Source organism: Molossus molossus, unplaced genomic scaffold, assembly GCF_014108415.1.
Source record: "Molossus molossus isolate mMolMol1 unplaced genomic scaffold, mMolMol1.p scaffold_m16_p_1, whole genome shotgun sequence".
Lineage (NCBI taxonomy): Eukaryota > Metazoa > Chordata > Mammalia > Chiroptera > Molossidae > Molossus > Molossus molossus.
The window spans coordinates 57,607,364-57,623,523 of record NW_023425344.1 but is presented as its reverse complement, the minus strand read 5'-3'; the positions used below and the strand labels follow the sequence as shown (position 1 = coordinate 57,623,523).

The 16,160-nt window shown below is 44.9% G+C and overlaps 1 protein-coding gene across 1 annotated transcript in view; it reads right to left on the bottom strand.

Annotated features, from left to right (window-relative positions):
- Positions 1 to 16,160, bottom strand: part of FRAS1 (Fraser extracellular matrix complex subunit 1) — a 432,882-nt gene that overhangs the window by 219,868 nt on the left and 196,854 nt on the right. The window contains exon 14 of the mRNA XM_036267136.1: positions 14,732 to 14,866. Coding sequence (XP_036123029.1) covers positions 14,732 to 14,866 — 135 coding nt within the window. The remainder of the gene's footprint in view (positions 1 to 14,731; positions 14,867 to 16,160) is intronic.

Genomic DNA, 16,160 nt, shown 5'->3' with positions numbered 1-16,160 from the left:
AGTCAATCTGACCACATTTGGTAGGAAGTGTGCCTTAGCTGACTGCAAGTGACTTGGGCATTTCACTTACGTGGTTTCACTAGGTAACCCCTTGGAACCAGAAGAGAGGACACCTACATTGCAAATCTCAACATCCAGTCCTCTCCTCTGTTCTAAACTGCACAGGAAAGCTCAATTTCAGACAACTTCTCTCCCCAAAACATTTAGAGAAAATTACAAATTGTGGTAAGTGCTAGCAGGACTCTGACAAATAAGTGTGGGGGTAGAAAGGACCCGCCTTAGGCAGATCTAAAGGATAAGAAGCGGCCAGATGGGGAGAGCAAAGAACACCACCACATTGGTGAGAAGGGAAGGAGCTTGGGTGTTCAAGGAACTGGAGGCTGCCCCGTGGTTGGAGCTGGAGCTGGTGCTGGTGGGGGAAGGGGCAGACTGGCATGATTCATTACTGGAGGCAAAACAGAGACCCGATCAAACTTGACCTTGGAGACCGTGGAAGGAAATTAGGATTTTATCCTAACTGCAATGTGCAGTCATGAATGGGCTGAATCAGGATAGACAAAAGCCCTGATTTAGATTTTTCAAAGCTCTCTCTGGTTGCCATGTAGAAGGGGTTTAAGGACTTGCGGACAGGTAGGAAGACTAGTATGGTGGAGTCTATGCTGTGGTCCAGGTAAGAGATAACGATGGCAGGTGGGAAGCAGAAATGGAAGGAAGTTTATTTATTTATTTAAATATTTGTAATTGATTTTTTTGAGAGAGAGAGGAAGGGAGAGAGAAAGAGAAACATGGATATGAGAAACATCGATCAGCTGCCTCCTGCATGCCCCCTACTGGAGATCGAGCCCACAATCGGGGCATGTGCCCTGCCCGGGAATCGAACCAGGACCTCCCAGTTCACGGGACGATGCTCAATCCACTGAACCATACCAGCCAGGCGGAAAGTTTATTTATCATTTGGTTTCCTCACAAGGCCACACGCTTCATGAGGGCAGAGCCCATTTCTATTATTCAAGCATACTGCTTGGTGCTCTACAAACATCTCTTGAGTTCCCTCATTTATATTTAACACCTCATTTATATTTTATAACTGATATACAAGAATACTGTTCATATTAGGATGACCTACTAATACTACATTATAACTAAATATGTGGAGGTCCCAGTAACAAATTCTACCCTCACCACACATGAGAACTGTCATTTATTTATTCAACTACCCTTCAGTTACTGTCTATAGTCTCCTCTGAAGTGTCTGACTCTGTCCACACCTCTGTCTCACTGCCTGGAGAGTTGATACAAAGTCATTATCTAAATGAATAAACAACAACAAAGGCCCAGTCTCACGTCTAAGATGGTAAGCTGGGCTGACCTTGTGAATGTTTGAAAACACCTACTATGGTCAGGTGCTGTGCTGGCCTGTGGGGCCTTCCCAGCTGGCCGCAGGTGAGCCATGCTCGGGCATCTGCAGAGGAAACGTGTAAACCACCCCCCACCGGAGCTCGGCACTGGTAACATTGCGCAAAGTGCTTGGGGAGGGTGTGCCCGGGGGATGGTGGGAACTGAGGCTATAAAAACGGGCCAGGTCACAGATGTGGGGCCGGACTGGGTAAGGACCTTGAACTTTTGCTGTAAGAGTTTAATCAGGGCAGTGGACTTGACAGGCTTTGTTTTCTAGACAGTTTACTCTGCAGTGGGGAGAGGAGCAGGTCATTCAGACACCTGTAAGGGATGAAACCACCTTAGTCCAGGGGGCGAGGCGGGGAGGAGAAAGCACAGCGAGCTCTCTTCGAGGACCGGCTGATGGCAGCGCAGACACTCAGCTGCATTGGCTGTTAAAATGGTACAAATACTCCCAAACGGTTGGTAAATGGCCGGTGGCCATTGTCCCGCCCCCTCCATGACTCTGGCTTCATCCCTGGGAACTTGGCAGGCACCATGCTCCAGCATCCGAAAGGTCTAGCACGGGAGAGGGTCTCAAGTCCTCCTTTCTTCTGATTGATCAATTTGTACATATTGTTTGTTAGTTTTCTTTTTTTTTATCCTCACCTGAGGACATTTTTTCCATTTTTTGTTCAGATAGAGTGGGAGAGAGAGAAACATCGACGTGAAAGGGACACATCGAGTGGCTGCCACCCACATGACCCATCCAGGTCCGGGGACAAACTGCAACCGAGGTACGTGCCCTTAGTGGGAACCGAACCCGGATCTCTTAGGACCACAGGCCGATGCTCTAACCGCTGAGCAAAACAGGCCAGGGCTTGTTAAATATTTTTAATACTACCCCTGGCATTGCAATCTGAACAGGGGCCAAAGGACGAGCAGGACAGAGGCTGCAGACTCAGGGGTGGCACTCAGGCCATCACACTGAGCCCTGCTTAACTCTTCACAGCGGCTTGAGGCCTCCCTCATGCTCGCCAATTCTGTGAAACTGGGGACCCTGAGCATGCCATGTGCCGGTTGGTGGGTTCTGGATGCTCCACCCAGAACTCACCCACCCCTGGAATCCTGCTGACACTTCACAAGCCTCCTCAGGTGTAACTACTTCTACGAAGCTTTGCTGAACTTGTCCAAACAAAGTTGGTTACTCCTTTTCCGCTCCTGCAGCATGTTGTATGCGCCTCTCTCGTGCTATTTGCCCTACTGCACTAATTATTCAGCTATCACGAAATGTAATAACCTCCAAAATAGGGGCCTTGTTTCGGTCATCTTAACCCCCCGTGTCCAGATCGATGCCTGGTGCAGAGTCAGTACTCATTACATGTACGTGAAATGAATTAATTAATGGCCTTTTTTTTTTTTTAAATCAGCTATAGAGAATTCATCCTATCAGTTACCTTCTACACAGTAATGTCTCCATGGTGAGTTGTAACTATAAGGTCAAAGTCTGAAGATATGATGCCTTAAGATAGATAAACTTGAGGCTATAAAATTTACCTGCTAAGTGCTGACGTCCAGCTCTGCTTATGGTGACAAATACTTACGCTGTTTGTACAGAGTAACAGAATGTCATGCTGGGCCTTCTCCCTGCTCTGAATCAGGCAAAAGCCATATTCCACGGCCAGACAGGGCAGCAGAAGGGATTTTTATTTCTATCCAGGACTACGCTGGGATGTCACTGCTTTTCTTTCTTTTTTTTTTTTTTTTTTTTTTTGAGCTGTCATTTCTTATGACATACTCCCACTGTGTTCTGCAATGCATTTCTAATTTCTAACTGAACATATGCAACTGCAAAAAAAAATCTCTTCCTGCAGACTTATTTATATGCAATTTTTATTACACTTGGATTATTATGAACAATAAAAGGTCACTCCCTAACTTTTCATTATAATTTCTCCTAGTGATACATTTCAGATCACCCAGGCTTTGAACTACATGTTGTGAAAATTGTGGCGGGCGATGCATTTATTTTTATTTTTTATGTAAAAAATTTTTTCTTTATTGATTTTAGAGAGAGAGGAAGGGAAAGGAGGAGATAGAAATATCGATGAAAGAGAACATCAATTGGCCACCTCCTGCATGGCCTCCCACTGGGGATCAGGCCCACAACCTGGGCATGTGCCCTGACTGGGAATCGAACCGGTGACCCCCTGGTGCACGGGTCGACGCTCAACCATTGAGACACACCGGCTGGGCATGTGGCGATACATTTAAAAAGAGGAAGAATAAGGGAAGCTATCTTCTTGTCTCACGTGCAGTCGATAGTTTATTTGGGAAAGCCCCTCACTTTTCTAGAGCCTAATAAGACATGGTGGCTTGCTGAGCAATTCCTTTCAAAATGAAAAGGAACAAATTACTTTCCTTTTGGCAACTGGATATTGAAATCCTACTCTCAGAATAAGAAACTCTTTTTGTAGTTAATAATTTTGAGATAGAAGATTGCTTTAAAACCTTTTTAGCCTGTGATTCTCTAAGAACAAAATGCAGCCTTTCCAGGGGAGAATGTTCAAGCAAGCACTTCCTACAGGCCACTGCTTTTCCAGGAGCCTGCCCAGGCCCAGGCAGCAGATACAGAGACACGCGGGCAGTTGAGACTGCCCGTCAGGAGGGGCCAAGGTTCCTCACCTCTTCCATAATCTTCCAGAGTAAGTCTTTCTGCCATTGCCAGGGAGTTAATTAGCACACTTGATGAGCAGCCCCTTCCAGTCATCCGTGAGGCTGCGGTTCAGCTTTCCAAACTGCCAAGAAGTTTTCGCTCGCAGCCGCCCAGAAACGGCCCAGATTCCAGGCACAGGCAGGTATGCCGTGCACAGGTCAAATTCCATCATCTGTTCCTTATCCAGTTTGTGGCAGCCGCTTGCTTTCCTTCTCATCTCGCAAATGACCACGCAGCACTTGCCAAGTTTTAATGGGTCAACTTCTAATAAGAAGCTCTTGTTGGGTGAAAAAGTTTCTATCTTAAACTCAACTTTACTGTGTTTTGCTTTCCTAACCTGCAAAGTAAAAATAGTAGTACAGTGCACCTTTGAACAACTTAGGGGATTCCACCCCCGTGCAGTAGAAAATCTGCATATACAATTTTTTTTTTTTTTTGCATTTATCTTCAGATACAGCGGGAGGGAGAGAAGCAGGAAGAGAGAAAGAGAAACATCGATGTGAGAGAGACACATCGAGTGGTTGCCGCCTACACGACCCCAACCGGGTCCGGGGACAAACTGCAACCGAGGTACATGCCCTTAGCGGGAACTGAACCCGGGACTCTCTGGTCCGTGGGCTGACGCTCTAACCGCTGAGCCAAACCAGCCAGGGCTACACTTTTTTTTTTTAAAGAGAGAGATAGAAACATCAATGTGAGTGAGAAACTGGGGATTGAGCCCACAACCCGGGAATGTGCCCTGACTGGGAATTGAACTGGGGCCTCTCAGTCCATGGGATGATCCTCAATACACTGAGCCATGTGGGCAGGGCAGGTACACATAACTTTTGACTCTCCCCAAACTTACGTCATCCTTGATATCCACAAGGACCTGGTTTCCAGGACCCACAGATATCTAACTCTGAGGATGCTCAAGTCCCCTGTGTAAAATGGTGTAGATTAATGCACACAGTCGGCCCTCTGCATCCTTGGATTCCTAACCACAGACTGAAACTACTGTTCTCAATTTATGGTTGGTTGAATCTGTGGATGCAAATCTTGGGGATATAAAGGGTCAACTGCACATTCATTGAAAAAAATCTGCATATAAGTGGACCTGCTCAGCTCAAGCCCATGTAGCCCAAGGGTCCAGTGTGTTTGTTGTACCTAATTCACGGGGATATGATGAGATGACATATTTGACAAAGCAGAGAATGTTGTATGTGCTGATATGTATGGCACACCCCGGGAAATCCAGCACAATTGTTTCCGCTGGTGTCAGAAACCAAATAATTATAAAGGGAGCAAATTAAAGTGCAACGCAGACAGAAGAGGAAAGGACATAAAAGACTATGGGAAAGGTAGGCTGACTTAGAAAGGGAGTGAAGGGACGTGACACAGCCCTCATGGATTCTTCCAGCAGTTTCAGGGGCTCCGGCCTTTCACGGAGGCCCCCCACTCTGAAGTGCTTTCCTTGCAATCTCTACAAACATCACCCAAGCTTGGTGAAGCTGCCGGAGAAGCCCAGATGCAGGACAGACGACTCTCCCCTCGCCTATCACAGCCCCACAGGTGGCCAAGGCCACTTGCCTAAGAAGCACAAATACCAGTCATGTTCAAAAGGAGCAGCTCATCTGAATAATCATCATTTTTTTTATCCTTTTACTCCAATCTTCTATCCCCTTTTAGGCTGGGTCTCTACCTGCACCTGCCTCCCTGTACCAAATGACGCTTTTGCACCCTGCAACAGGGATGCCTGGTCTCCATGTGTTCTGAAAACCCATGTGGACGTAGGGAGTTAATAACAGAAAAATGTAAACACATGGAATAATCTTCAGCCTCATAAATAGCCAGAGAAAAGCAAATTAAACAGGAGAGCGGCAACTACATGCAGTGGATTAGACACACACATGACAACATGTACGTGCCTTAGAAATAGTACTGACAGAGGGGGAAGTGAGCCATGGTTCACTGATGTAACAACTGCACTATCCTGGGGGGAAATGTTAGTAGTAGGGAGGCTGTGCCTGTGTTGGGGGCAGGGGAATATGGGAAGTCCCTATACCTTTCATTGAAGTTCGCTGAGAACCCCAAACTGCTCAATAAAAGTATTTGAAATATAAAAAGAAAAAGAATAAAATCTCCATCTAATAATACTTATGAATATTTAAAATTCATGCATACAAAGCAATAAGAGCACACAGATACATGAGATACACATTGAATTGTATTAGAATAGTTACTTAGCCCTGGCCAGTTTGGTTCAGCGGTTAGAGCATCGGCCTGTGGTCTAGAGAGACCCGGGTTCAGTTTCCGCTAAGGGCATGTACCTCAGTTGCAGTTTGTCCCCGGCTCTGGTTGGGGTCATGTGGGTGGCAATCACTCGATGTGTCTCTCTTATGGCGATGTTTCTTTCTCTCTCTTCCTCCCTCTCTCCCTCCTGCTCTATCTGAAGAAAAATGCAAAGGTGTCCTCGGGTGAGGATTAAAAAAAAAAAAAGAATAGTTACTTAAATGGGGAGCTGGGGTAAACTCAAGTGGGAATAGGTCACGGGAATGAAAAGAACAGATAGACAGGTAGAAAGACAGACAGACAGATAAACAAGAGAATAGCCTGGCCCAGTCCAATGATGAAAATGAGCCATGAGCTGATAAGTATGATTAACTCCGCTCTCTTCATATAAATTCCAAAAATAAGTCAAAGAAAAAAAATTAAACAAGATTCCATTTTACATCACTTAAAATGACAAACTTAATACCTAGTTTTGACAAAGGTGGTGGGAAGTAGGCATTCTCATACATTTCTAGTAGGAGTATAAATGACAAAAATAGATTAAGTTGTGTCAAAAACTTAAAAATGTACATATATCTATACTTGGACCCAGAAATCATGTCTAAGAATTTATCCTAATCAAATATATTTACCACAACTTCTATTAAAAATGTTCGCATCATGGTTATTTATGATAATGGAAAAATTAGGAAGAAATGTCAAGCAACAGAGGATTGCTTAAATGAATTCTTGCACAGCCAACATGTGTATGTATATCTATGTATACAAAACACACACAAAATTTAAAAATTAGGAAGACATTCACCAAAATACTAACAGAAATGATTCAGGAGAGCTTGAGTCAGGGATTTTCACTGATTTTTTTTTTTTTAATGCCTTGAATTTTACTAACTTCAGCAAATTATTTTTTGGAATAAACATGAATTCATTTAGTACTTAGGGGGGAAAATTAACTAAAGGAGAAAAATAAAAAGCCTATAGGCTTTTCCCTAAGGCATGCGCTGGGCAAATAGCTACTTAATCTGGAAACCATATTTGTGACACAGCTGAATCATTTACTCATGTTGGGTAACATATTTGAATTTTTTGCCGGGACTTCTGTAGACACGGAGCTTGAACTCAAGGCAAGACTTCCCAGCTGAGGGAGGCCCTGGCAGGTTGCCCTGGAGAGAGAGGTACACGCTGGCTAGCTTTGAACTGGTGTGCAAGTCAAGGGATAAAGGCAGACAGGCCAGTTTACCAGGAATATTCTTATCCTTTCTACCTCCTGCCCTTCTACCAATACTTCTAAATCTAAAATGCAAGTACACCCCAAAGATTTTCAATGCGTAACTACCTAAGCCTAGCTTGATGAGCTAACTGGAACCCTTGGATTCCACTCTCCACCGTGACCACCAGGACTCCCCTCAGCACCTGTTAATTAAATGGCTCTTGGTCTCTCCAGTGATATCTTGAGCCTATTTGTCTACAGAAACTGAAGAGCCAAAGGAAGGACCACCAACCAAAACCAAGCTTTTGATGGCGAGAGTTCTCAGACTTCCTGGCTGCTCTAGCAGAGCCTGCTCAGATCTGGGCACGATAACACAGAGGCAGACGGGGAGGGTGCGACCGCGCAGTGTTGGGGTGGCAAGTGGGGGAGAGAAAGAAGGTATGCCACACAGTCTAGCTAAAATACCCGAGAACACTGGGAACTGGGCAGAAAGCCAGAAGACTTGTCACTAGTTTGTCATCCATAGCTGAAATATTTGGGGGTGCAGATTTGTCAGGAAGAATGGGATCTGTCTGGAAGATAAGCTCCTTGCCTCTGTGGCGGGCTTTCTCTGCTGGCATGTGATCTTTTGTTCTGTCACTGGCTTTTGGCATACACAGCCGGGGTCTCTAAGCAGCACAGACAAATGCCAAACACAGCCCGCCTCCTGCCCGGGAATGGTCCCAGGCAAAACTCTGCCAGCTGCTTTTTCCTTCTCTCTCCTTGTACCCTTGACATTGAAGGTCCAAAAAGGAGGAGGACTTGGGATTGCCACTGTCACCTGCTTCCCTGGGTGCAGTTTACTCAAGAAGCATACAGGAAGTGGTGGGATGTGCTGGTCCTCCCTTCCGAATGGCTTAAAACAGTTCACAGACACTCCCCAAGCTCTAGTGACAGCTGATTTAAAAAGTCGCCCTTCCAACACTGATAAGGCACTCCACTACCTTAAGGAGGGAATGAAGGGATGACAAAGAGGAGTGGGAAGAAACAGAGATTCGGTAATTTTCCTTCGGCCACACCTCGCCAGGAACTGCTGACAGGGAGTAAGTAACAGAAGCTGCATGGAAGACAGATCACCCGAGCGCCGCCCAGGCATGCCTGTGCGTTCCCGCCCTTTCTCCTGCACACAATGATGTACTTAGCAATGTGAGGAATTCAACCTACATGACCTATCCCTGCCTCAGTGATCAGTCAGTTCCTATTAACATACCTTTAAAATTGTCCTTCTAGCACTGATAGTAATGAATTCAGAGAGCAGTAACTACCTAACCATCTCGCTTGTTGACCGACACTCGGCTCCCAGAGGGAAAGTTAAGTTTCTTAGCCACAGGGCAGCTGTGTGTCGGTTCACTCCATATCCCTGGTACCCTGAAGAGGCTCACCAAATATTTGTAAAACAGAATGGAGAAGACAGGAATACCACTGGAAGCAGTTAAGTCCACTTGACAAGGCATTCAGCAACTGAGAGACCACGATTCTTTGAGAATGCCAGAGAATGTATGAACAATTCCAAAGACTTACAGAGAAGAACAAAATGAGTGAAGACCAAGAGGTAGGACGGGTTGGCCCCCCAAAGTGAATATGAGATCTGTCAATGAATTGGGACTGTCTCTCCAATTCTGGGGGGCTGGGGGCTGGGCCCTGGAGAATATCTGTGTAACGATGACTATCCCAACAGAACAAGGAGGGCTCCTGTCTTCTTGAAGATTTCATATAAACAGTTTCCTAAATGCCTTTGTCAAGAGGCCTCGGCTAGGCGAGGCTAAGCCACATGCTCGGACACAGAGCCAAGGCCCGTTAGGCCCTCACTGCTTCGGACCCTGCCCCACGGGGTCAGCGCTTCATTTCCAGTGACTGGGCTGCGCTGGGCAACCATAGTCCCAACAAATAATTAACTTCAGAAGTTCCTCTGCTCAAACCACAGCTTTTAAATCTCAGCTAGGTCAGCATCCTATATGTAAATGTTATGGGTTTTCTTAAATGTTTTTCCTCTGACTATATCATAATATTGGCTGAGAAACAAATAATTACAGATAGTCATCATTTACTCTGAGCATTTAAAAAGAATGAAAGGATTTTTACTTGTTGCAATGAATACAGTCAAGTTCTCTTATTATACTTATTTCTCCATAACATATAAAAGATTTTATTTAAAATTTATTTTTTTTAAACCCTCACCCGAAGATATTTTTTAATTTATTTTCAGACAGAGTGGGAGGGGGGGAGAGAGAGAGAGAGAAATAAATATTGATGTGAGAGAGACACATTGATTGGTTGCCTCCCACACGACCTGACCAGGGCCGGGGACCGAACCGCAACCAAGGTACATGCCCTTAACTGGAATCGAACCCATGACTCTTTGGTCCACAGGCTGACGCTCTAAGCGCTGAGCCAAATTGGCCAGGACTAGATTTTATTTTAGATCAGACACTAATAGCATGACTCTTTGTTTCTCAATGTAGGTTATGCAGTTTTCATTCCTGTACACTGAAGAAGGAAGGAACAAATTCGATCATGACAATTGCTGCCTTTCGACAGATGTAGACTTGTGTGCAAGGCATACTGTATTTATATTTTCAAACATCTTTTCTAACTTTATATTAATGGTTTGAGAAAGATATTATCCCCATTTTATAGTTGAGGAAATTGAGGCCCCAAACCCTTAAGCAACATGTGGTAGAGTTCATCTGTTTGGTTCTTTCAGTTTCAAAATCTAAGACCGCACAGCAATCAGATGTAGAATAAATGCAATAGGTCCGTGTATTTTCACTTGTTTGTATGTTACTCTGTAAGCAGTAGCTAACCCTGCCTTGACTGAAGCTCACTATAAGCAAAGACACAGTCTTCTTTATCTCCACATCCTCAGGACCTAGAGTAGTGGTCAAAGGAGAATGAACAGAGGAGGGAGAAGTGAGAGAAAGGGAACAGGGAAGAGGGGCAGTGGAAAGCAGAAATCCAAGTCTCCTAACATATATGCAGGACCTGCTAGGGACCAGGCACCATTCTTAAGGACATGTGTGAATTTACTCATTTAATCCTTACAACAGTGCTGTGTGGCAGATGCTATTGTCTCTGCTTTACCCATAGGCAACTGAAGTACAGGTTCAAGAAGGTGCTGTTTGTATGTGACAGAACCAAGACCGGAGTCCAGGTGGCTTGGCTCCAGAGCTTCCGGTCTCAAGCACCATGTTGCACTCCTTCCCTCCCACCTGGGGGTCTGCAGAATGAAGGCAGCACGCGCCATGGGGTGCACACAGCTCCATCCTTAGGCCTTCGTGAATAATGGACATTTTCAGTAGACAAACCAATATAAACACGAGTTAAATTCTACTCTTTCTCTACTCAAAGTGTACAGTCTTCTGAGCTACTCATTCTAATCTCACATGGTGCATGTTAGTTTGGTTGTTTTAACTTTTCCTCTTATGGGTTCTTATATCTAGGAGTTGTGTGCACAGTTTAACGGTCCCACCAGAGTGGAATAGAGGTTGATTGATAAGAGAAGCAACACAAGCAAGAAAGATTGTCTTGAGGACAAGGCGAGCTCAGTCTGGATCCAGATTTAATACCAGGATTTCTAAAGAGAGACTGTGGAACCACCACTCTGATAGAGGAAATGCAATGTATTCAGGACAAGTGGTACCCAAGAGCCATTCATGCAAGAGTGTGCAAGGTTATGTGGTGTGATGGGGGTGAGGGGTAAGGCAAGGGGCATCCATCCGTGCATCAAGCCTGACCATCGCGCTAGGGGTGATTATGAGACGGGCTATGAATTCCTGAAAATGGGTCACAACAGGACACGGTGGCAGTAGAAGCCCAGTCCTAGGGTGTCCGTGGTGTCAAGAAGAGTAGAACAGGTGGGCAATAGAGATGTTGGACTAGATCCCAACTGGTGGCAAAGGAAGCCGAGGAGTTAAGGCAGACACCTGAATGCTAAGCCTACAATGTGAGACATGGGTACTAAGAGGGTGATTAAAACTTGGTCCTATCAGCTGCAGGAAAGAGGCAACTTACATGCTTCCTGTCTCTGGTTAGATTGGTATAAAAACTGAGTGGTGCTGAGCATTAAAGTGATAAAGTATCAGACTCCAAGGCTGAGAAGGCGGGGGAAATGAAGCAGGGACCGGTGTGGGGCGTATAATGTGGTCTATCTGTGCAACATTATTCTGTGTAGTCAAGCACAAAAATATAACACTGATATTAATATATGCACCCATATGTCCAGGACTGTATGCACACAGTGTGTGTGTGCGTGCGTACGCCACGAGATCAAGGGAAAGGGACGATGATGAGGCCCCTAGGTACGCGATTCTCTGGCAGGACTCCTGTCGTCTTCCACTCCCCTCTGGTTACCTGCTTGAACTCCTCTGCTGAAGAGGCCTGTCTATGTGCCACTTGGCTCTGCCCCACATTTGTCACTCTGCCTATATCCGACACAGCAAGCCTGAATATTAATCAGGTAATTTCTGGTAATTCGTTTCCTCGGCACAATGTTCACTTTCTTTTGGTTTTGATGGGTCAATAAAGTGGAGAATTATGCCAGTCATAACACAAATGACCCTGCCAAGAGAAATGAATCCAGAAAAAACCTGCTGTGACCATAGAATGGGAGGCTTCTTTTTGAAAAGCTTAACACGTACTGGAAGAGCGTTGGTTGACTGATTGACTGATTAACTTCCAAGGTCAATGGTGAAAAAATCGCCAAAAATGACCCAAGCAGAAATATTGAAAAAAATTCCAATAATGAGAAGGGATTAAGAAAAAAAAAACAAAACAAAATAAATATTTATAACATATAGACACACAACAGCATGGGGACAGCCAGAGGGAGAGGGGGGTAGGGGTAGGTAGAGGTGGGCAAGGGGGCGAGAAATGGGGATGGAAAGAGACTTTGGGGCAACGGGCACATGCAGAGGGCAGATGATGCTTGACTGAGTGTATACTTGAAACCTGTATGGTTTTGCAAACCAATGTCACCCCAATAAATTCAGTGAAAAAGAAAGAAAGAGTGTTGGGGTAGTAGTCTCAGCACCAAGACACTGTATAGAAATTGATCACAAGTTTATCTTTAATTTTTAAAACCACTCTTTCTCTCTCTCCTCTCTCTCTCTTTCCTTTTGCTCTCTCCTTTCTTCTCATTTTGTGCATAAAAATGCAACCGAGCTGAACTAAAGCAAATTGGTTTAATTCCCTGGAAGGAATTAAATTTTCCCAGCAACTCTCTTCCAGAGGCATTTGTGTATGGCTATGTGGATGGAATGTGGAAGCAGCCAGCTACGTAAACCAATAATCAAATAAAACATTACCCATGCTGAAGTGCCTGAAAACAGCATTAGCATCACCAATTAAATCACTGGGCACAAGAGGAAGGAAAATGCTCCCCCAAAAGAAAAAGAAAATAAATTAAAGAGTAAATATGTATATGGGATTGGGGCAGGGGGTAGAGGCAATATGGAAGGAGGAATAAAATCTAAGGAAAATTAATTCCCTCTTAAAGGAAAATCTGTCACAGGAGTGCTAAGAAGAGGTCTCTTTGATGGGATAGAAGCAAGGAGTAAAGAATACATTCAGTGATTTCATCAAATTGAAATTTCAGCAGTTTGCCTAAATTGCCCAAACATTAGATACTTACAAAGCCATTTGTATGTGCCCACTCTGAACGTGTTCTAAAATAACAGATAAATAGAACATGACATGTAATAAACATTAAGGGCTCTTTTCTCTTGTATGGCTGAAACTTCGATGGAAACACTGGTCCTTCAAGGATCACCAAGGGTAATACATTCCTTCATTCATCAAACACTTGTTCAACAAGTGCTGAATGCTTTTACAGCCCTTGACATTGGGGATGCAGAGACACAGAAGGTATTCCCGTGACCCTCAAACTGCCCTGAAGCCAGGCCCCGAAGCTAGTGTGCCTTCCATACTCGGTGATGGGACCAGCCCCGCTCGCCTCGGGTCTGCATGCAGATGGTACCAGTGTTTCCTCTGAAGACGGTGTCCACGGCCCTGTGCACTGTGCTTCTGACCACCGCCTGGAATGAGGGGCCAGCAGCCTCCCCACCTGGGACCTTCACTTGGCCTTGGAGCTCATTCAACCTGCACATCTGAAGAATCTATGTACTTATTCTCTTTATACCTTCTCTTAAAATGATTTCCCTGAAAATCTAACCAAGGGCATGAAAGAGAGGGGCATATCAGCTGACCCTCTGCCTGGCCCACCTTCCGAGTTTCACCTAGGATCTGCCCATTTCCTGCTCAGCTGCAGAGCGTGGCTATCACAGGACCTGGGGTGACATCCTAGACACTCCCTCGGCCTGTCTGCCTTTTCAGACACCTGCCGCTGCACGCCTGCCGTAGCTCCTGGGCACCCTGTCTCCTCCGGAAGGGGATTCTGCCCTAGGACTCCGCCCTGTCTTCCCTTTCACCGTTACCCCTTCTCCCGTTTCGGCACTTAAAATGTCTTCATATATTTACTTTATTACTTAGACCCATGATTCTAGTCACTATTGAAAAAATGATCAAGTATAAGCAAAGATTAAATTATATTAAGACTATTCCCACCTCCAGAGCTGATTACAATATTAGAATTTCAACTAGATCTTAATTTAAAATAAAGGTAGGCATATAAAGCTAATAAAATACATAGATAGTAACGTAAGAGCAAATGCCTACACTTTCTGGGTCCAAGTCTGTTATTGTGATGTCACTTTCTCATTTCTGTTTCTCCCTCTCTCTTTAGGTGGAAATGAAGTTTAAAAAACACATACATGTATTTTCCCCTTTATTTTCATTTAAGCCCTGTGTATTTATACTACGAAGGAATCTAATTTACAGCATAATAACAATCCTGAACCAAAAGTATGGGGTTAATTAAACACTACCCCAGTGCTCCCAAGTGTGCGCAGAAGGACTTATAAAAAGGGCATCACCTGTGCACATCACTAAAGCATGAACAGGTTCTAAAAACAAGGTGTGACATCTCTCATCCACTGTTCTCAGCCCCTTAGGAGTCCCATTCAGAATTCCTTCTCTTACTTGAAAAGCTGCCTACAGCTCCTGGTGACCAGATGGCTTGGGAGTAGGGAGTGGCTTTCTCAGTGGCCAACAGCCAGTGATACCTGCACAGGAGCGGTGGTCTTGGTAGAAGCCGTCCCCACAGGTGGACACGCACTGTCCATGCCGCATCAGCAGGGGGGGGCGGCAGGAGGAGCACTCCAGCCCGCTGGTGCACGTGGAGCACTGTGGCTGGCAGGCTGGCTCCGGGCAAGGGTGGGAAACAGAAAAGTGAAGCTGTGGTTAGCTCGAGACACCACCCAGAGTCCATTCCTACACAGCCCAACTCCGAGGCTCTGGGCCACAGAGAACAAGAAAGGCAAGAAAATAACTCAGCCTTCATTTATACAGCACGTGTTTCCTGCCAGGCACTGTGCAAAGTGCTTTACTTATATGGATGCATTTCCTCTTCATAACAACCCTATGGGGTAGATATTATTCATCCCCATTTTACAGGTGAAGACCAAACGCACAGAGGTTACGCGTGAGGTTGGCATGGGAAGCCAGGCAGTTTGGTTCAGGGGTCTGTGTTCTTTTCTTTTTATCCACGAGTCCCCAAAATCTTTCTCACTCAATCATTTTACAAAGTATCCCTGGCCTCTTTTGCTCCACAACCTATGGCAGAGATATAAATAACCTTTAAACAGTCTGAAGGAAAGTAGGAATAAGTGAATGATTACAAAAATAATAAAAGCAGTTACCCTTTATTGAGCCCTGACTATAACCTAGACATTATTCTAGATACTCTACATGTATTGACACACTTACTTTTCATAAGAGTCCTTTGAGGAAGGTACCAGAATTACCCTACTTTTTTTTTTTTTTAATCCTCACCCGAGGACATTTTTCTATTTTTTGTACAGATAGAGTGGGAGGGAGAGAGAGGGAGAGAGAGAGGGAAACATCGATGTGAAAGGGACACATTGAGTGGCTGCCACCCGCACGACCAACCAGGGCGGGGGACAAACTGCAACCGAGGTACATGCCCTTAGCGGGAACCGAACCCGGGTCTCTCCAGACCGCAGGCAGACGCTCCAACTGCTGAGCCAAACCGGCCAGGGCATTTTTTTTTTTTCCTACTTTATAGTTGATAATACTGAGGCAAAGAGAGGTTCAATACTCACAGCCTGGGTATGAACCTACACTCCCTTAAATTCATAGTCAACCCTATGAGTCACCGATAGACAAAAAAAAAAAGTAACCATGATTTGTCCTCAACCATGCCAGATTTTCCCAGGAAAGTTCTCCTTTTCCATGTATAAGGGTTCTAAAATGCACACGAACCCATCTGGTAAGAACCCACAGGAGGTAATCTCTATTACCATTTACCTGTATGATGTGGAGAAAGCCAGTTAATTCTCTGTCCCACATAGTCCACACTTATAAAACGAGAATGTTCTAGTAAGTGATCTTGAAGATCTGTGTCAATTCTAAATTTCTATCTTGGATTCACTTTGTGTTTTACTAAATGACACTAAGCATCCTGATATTACT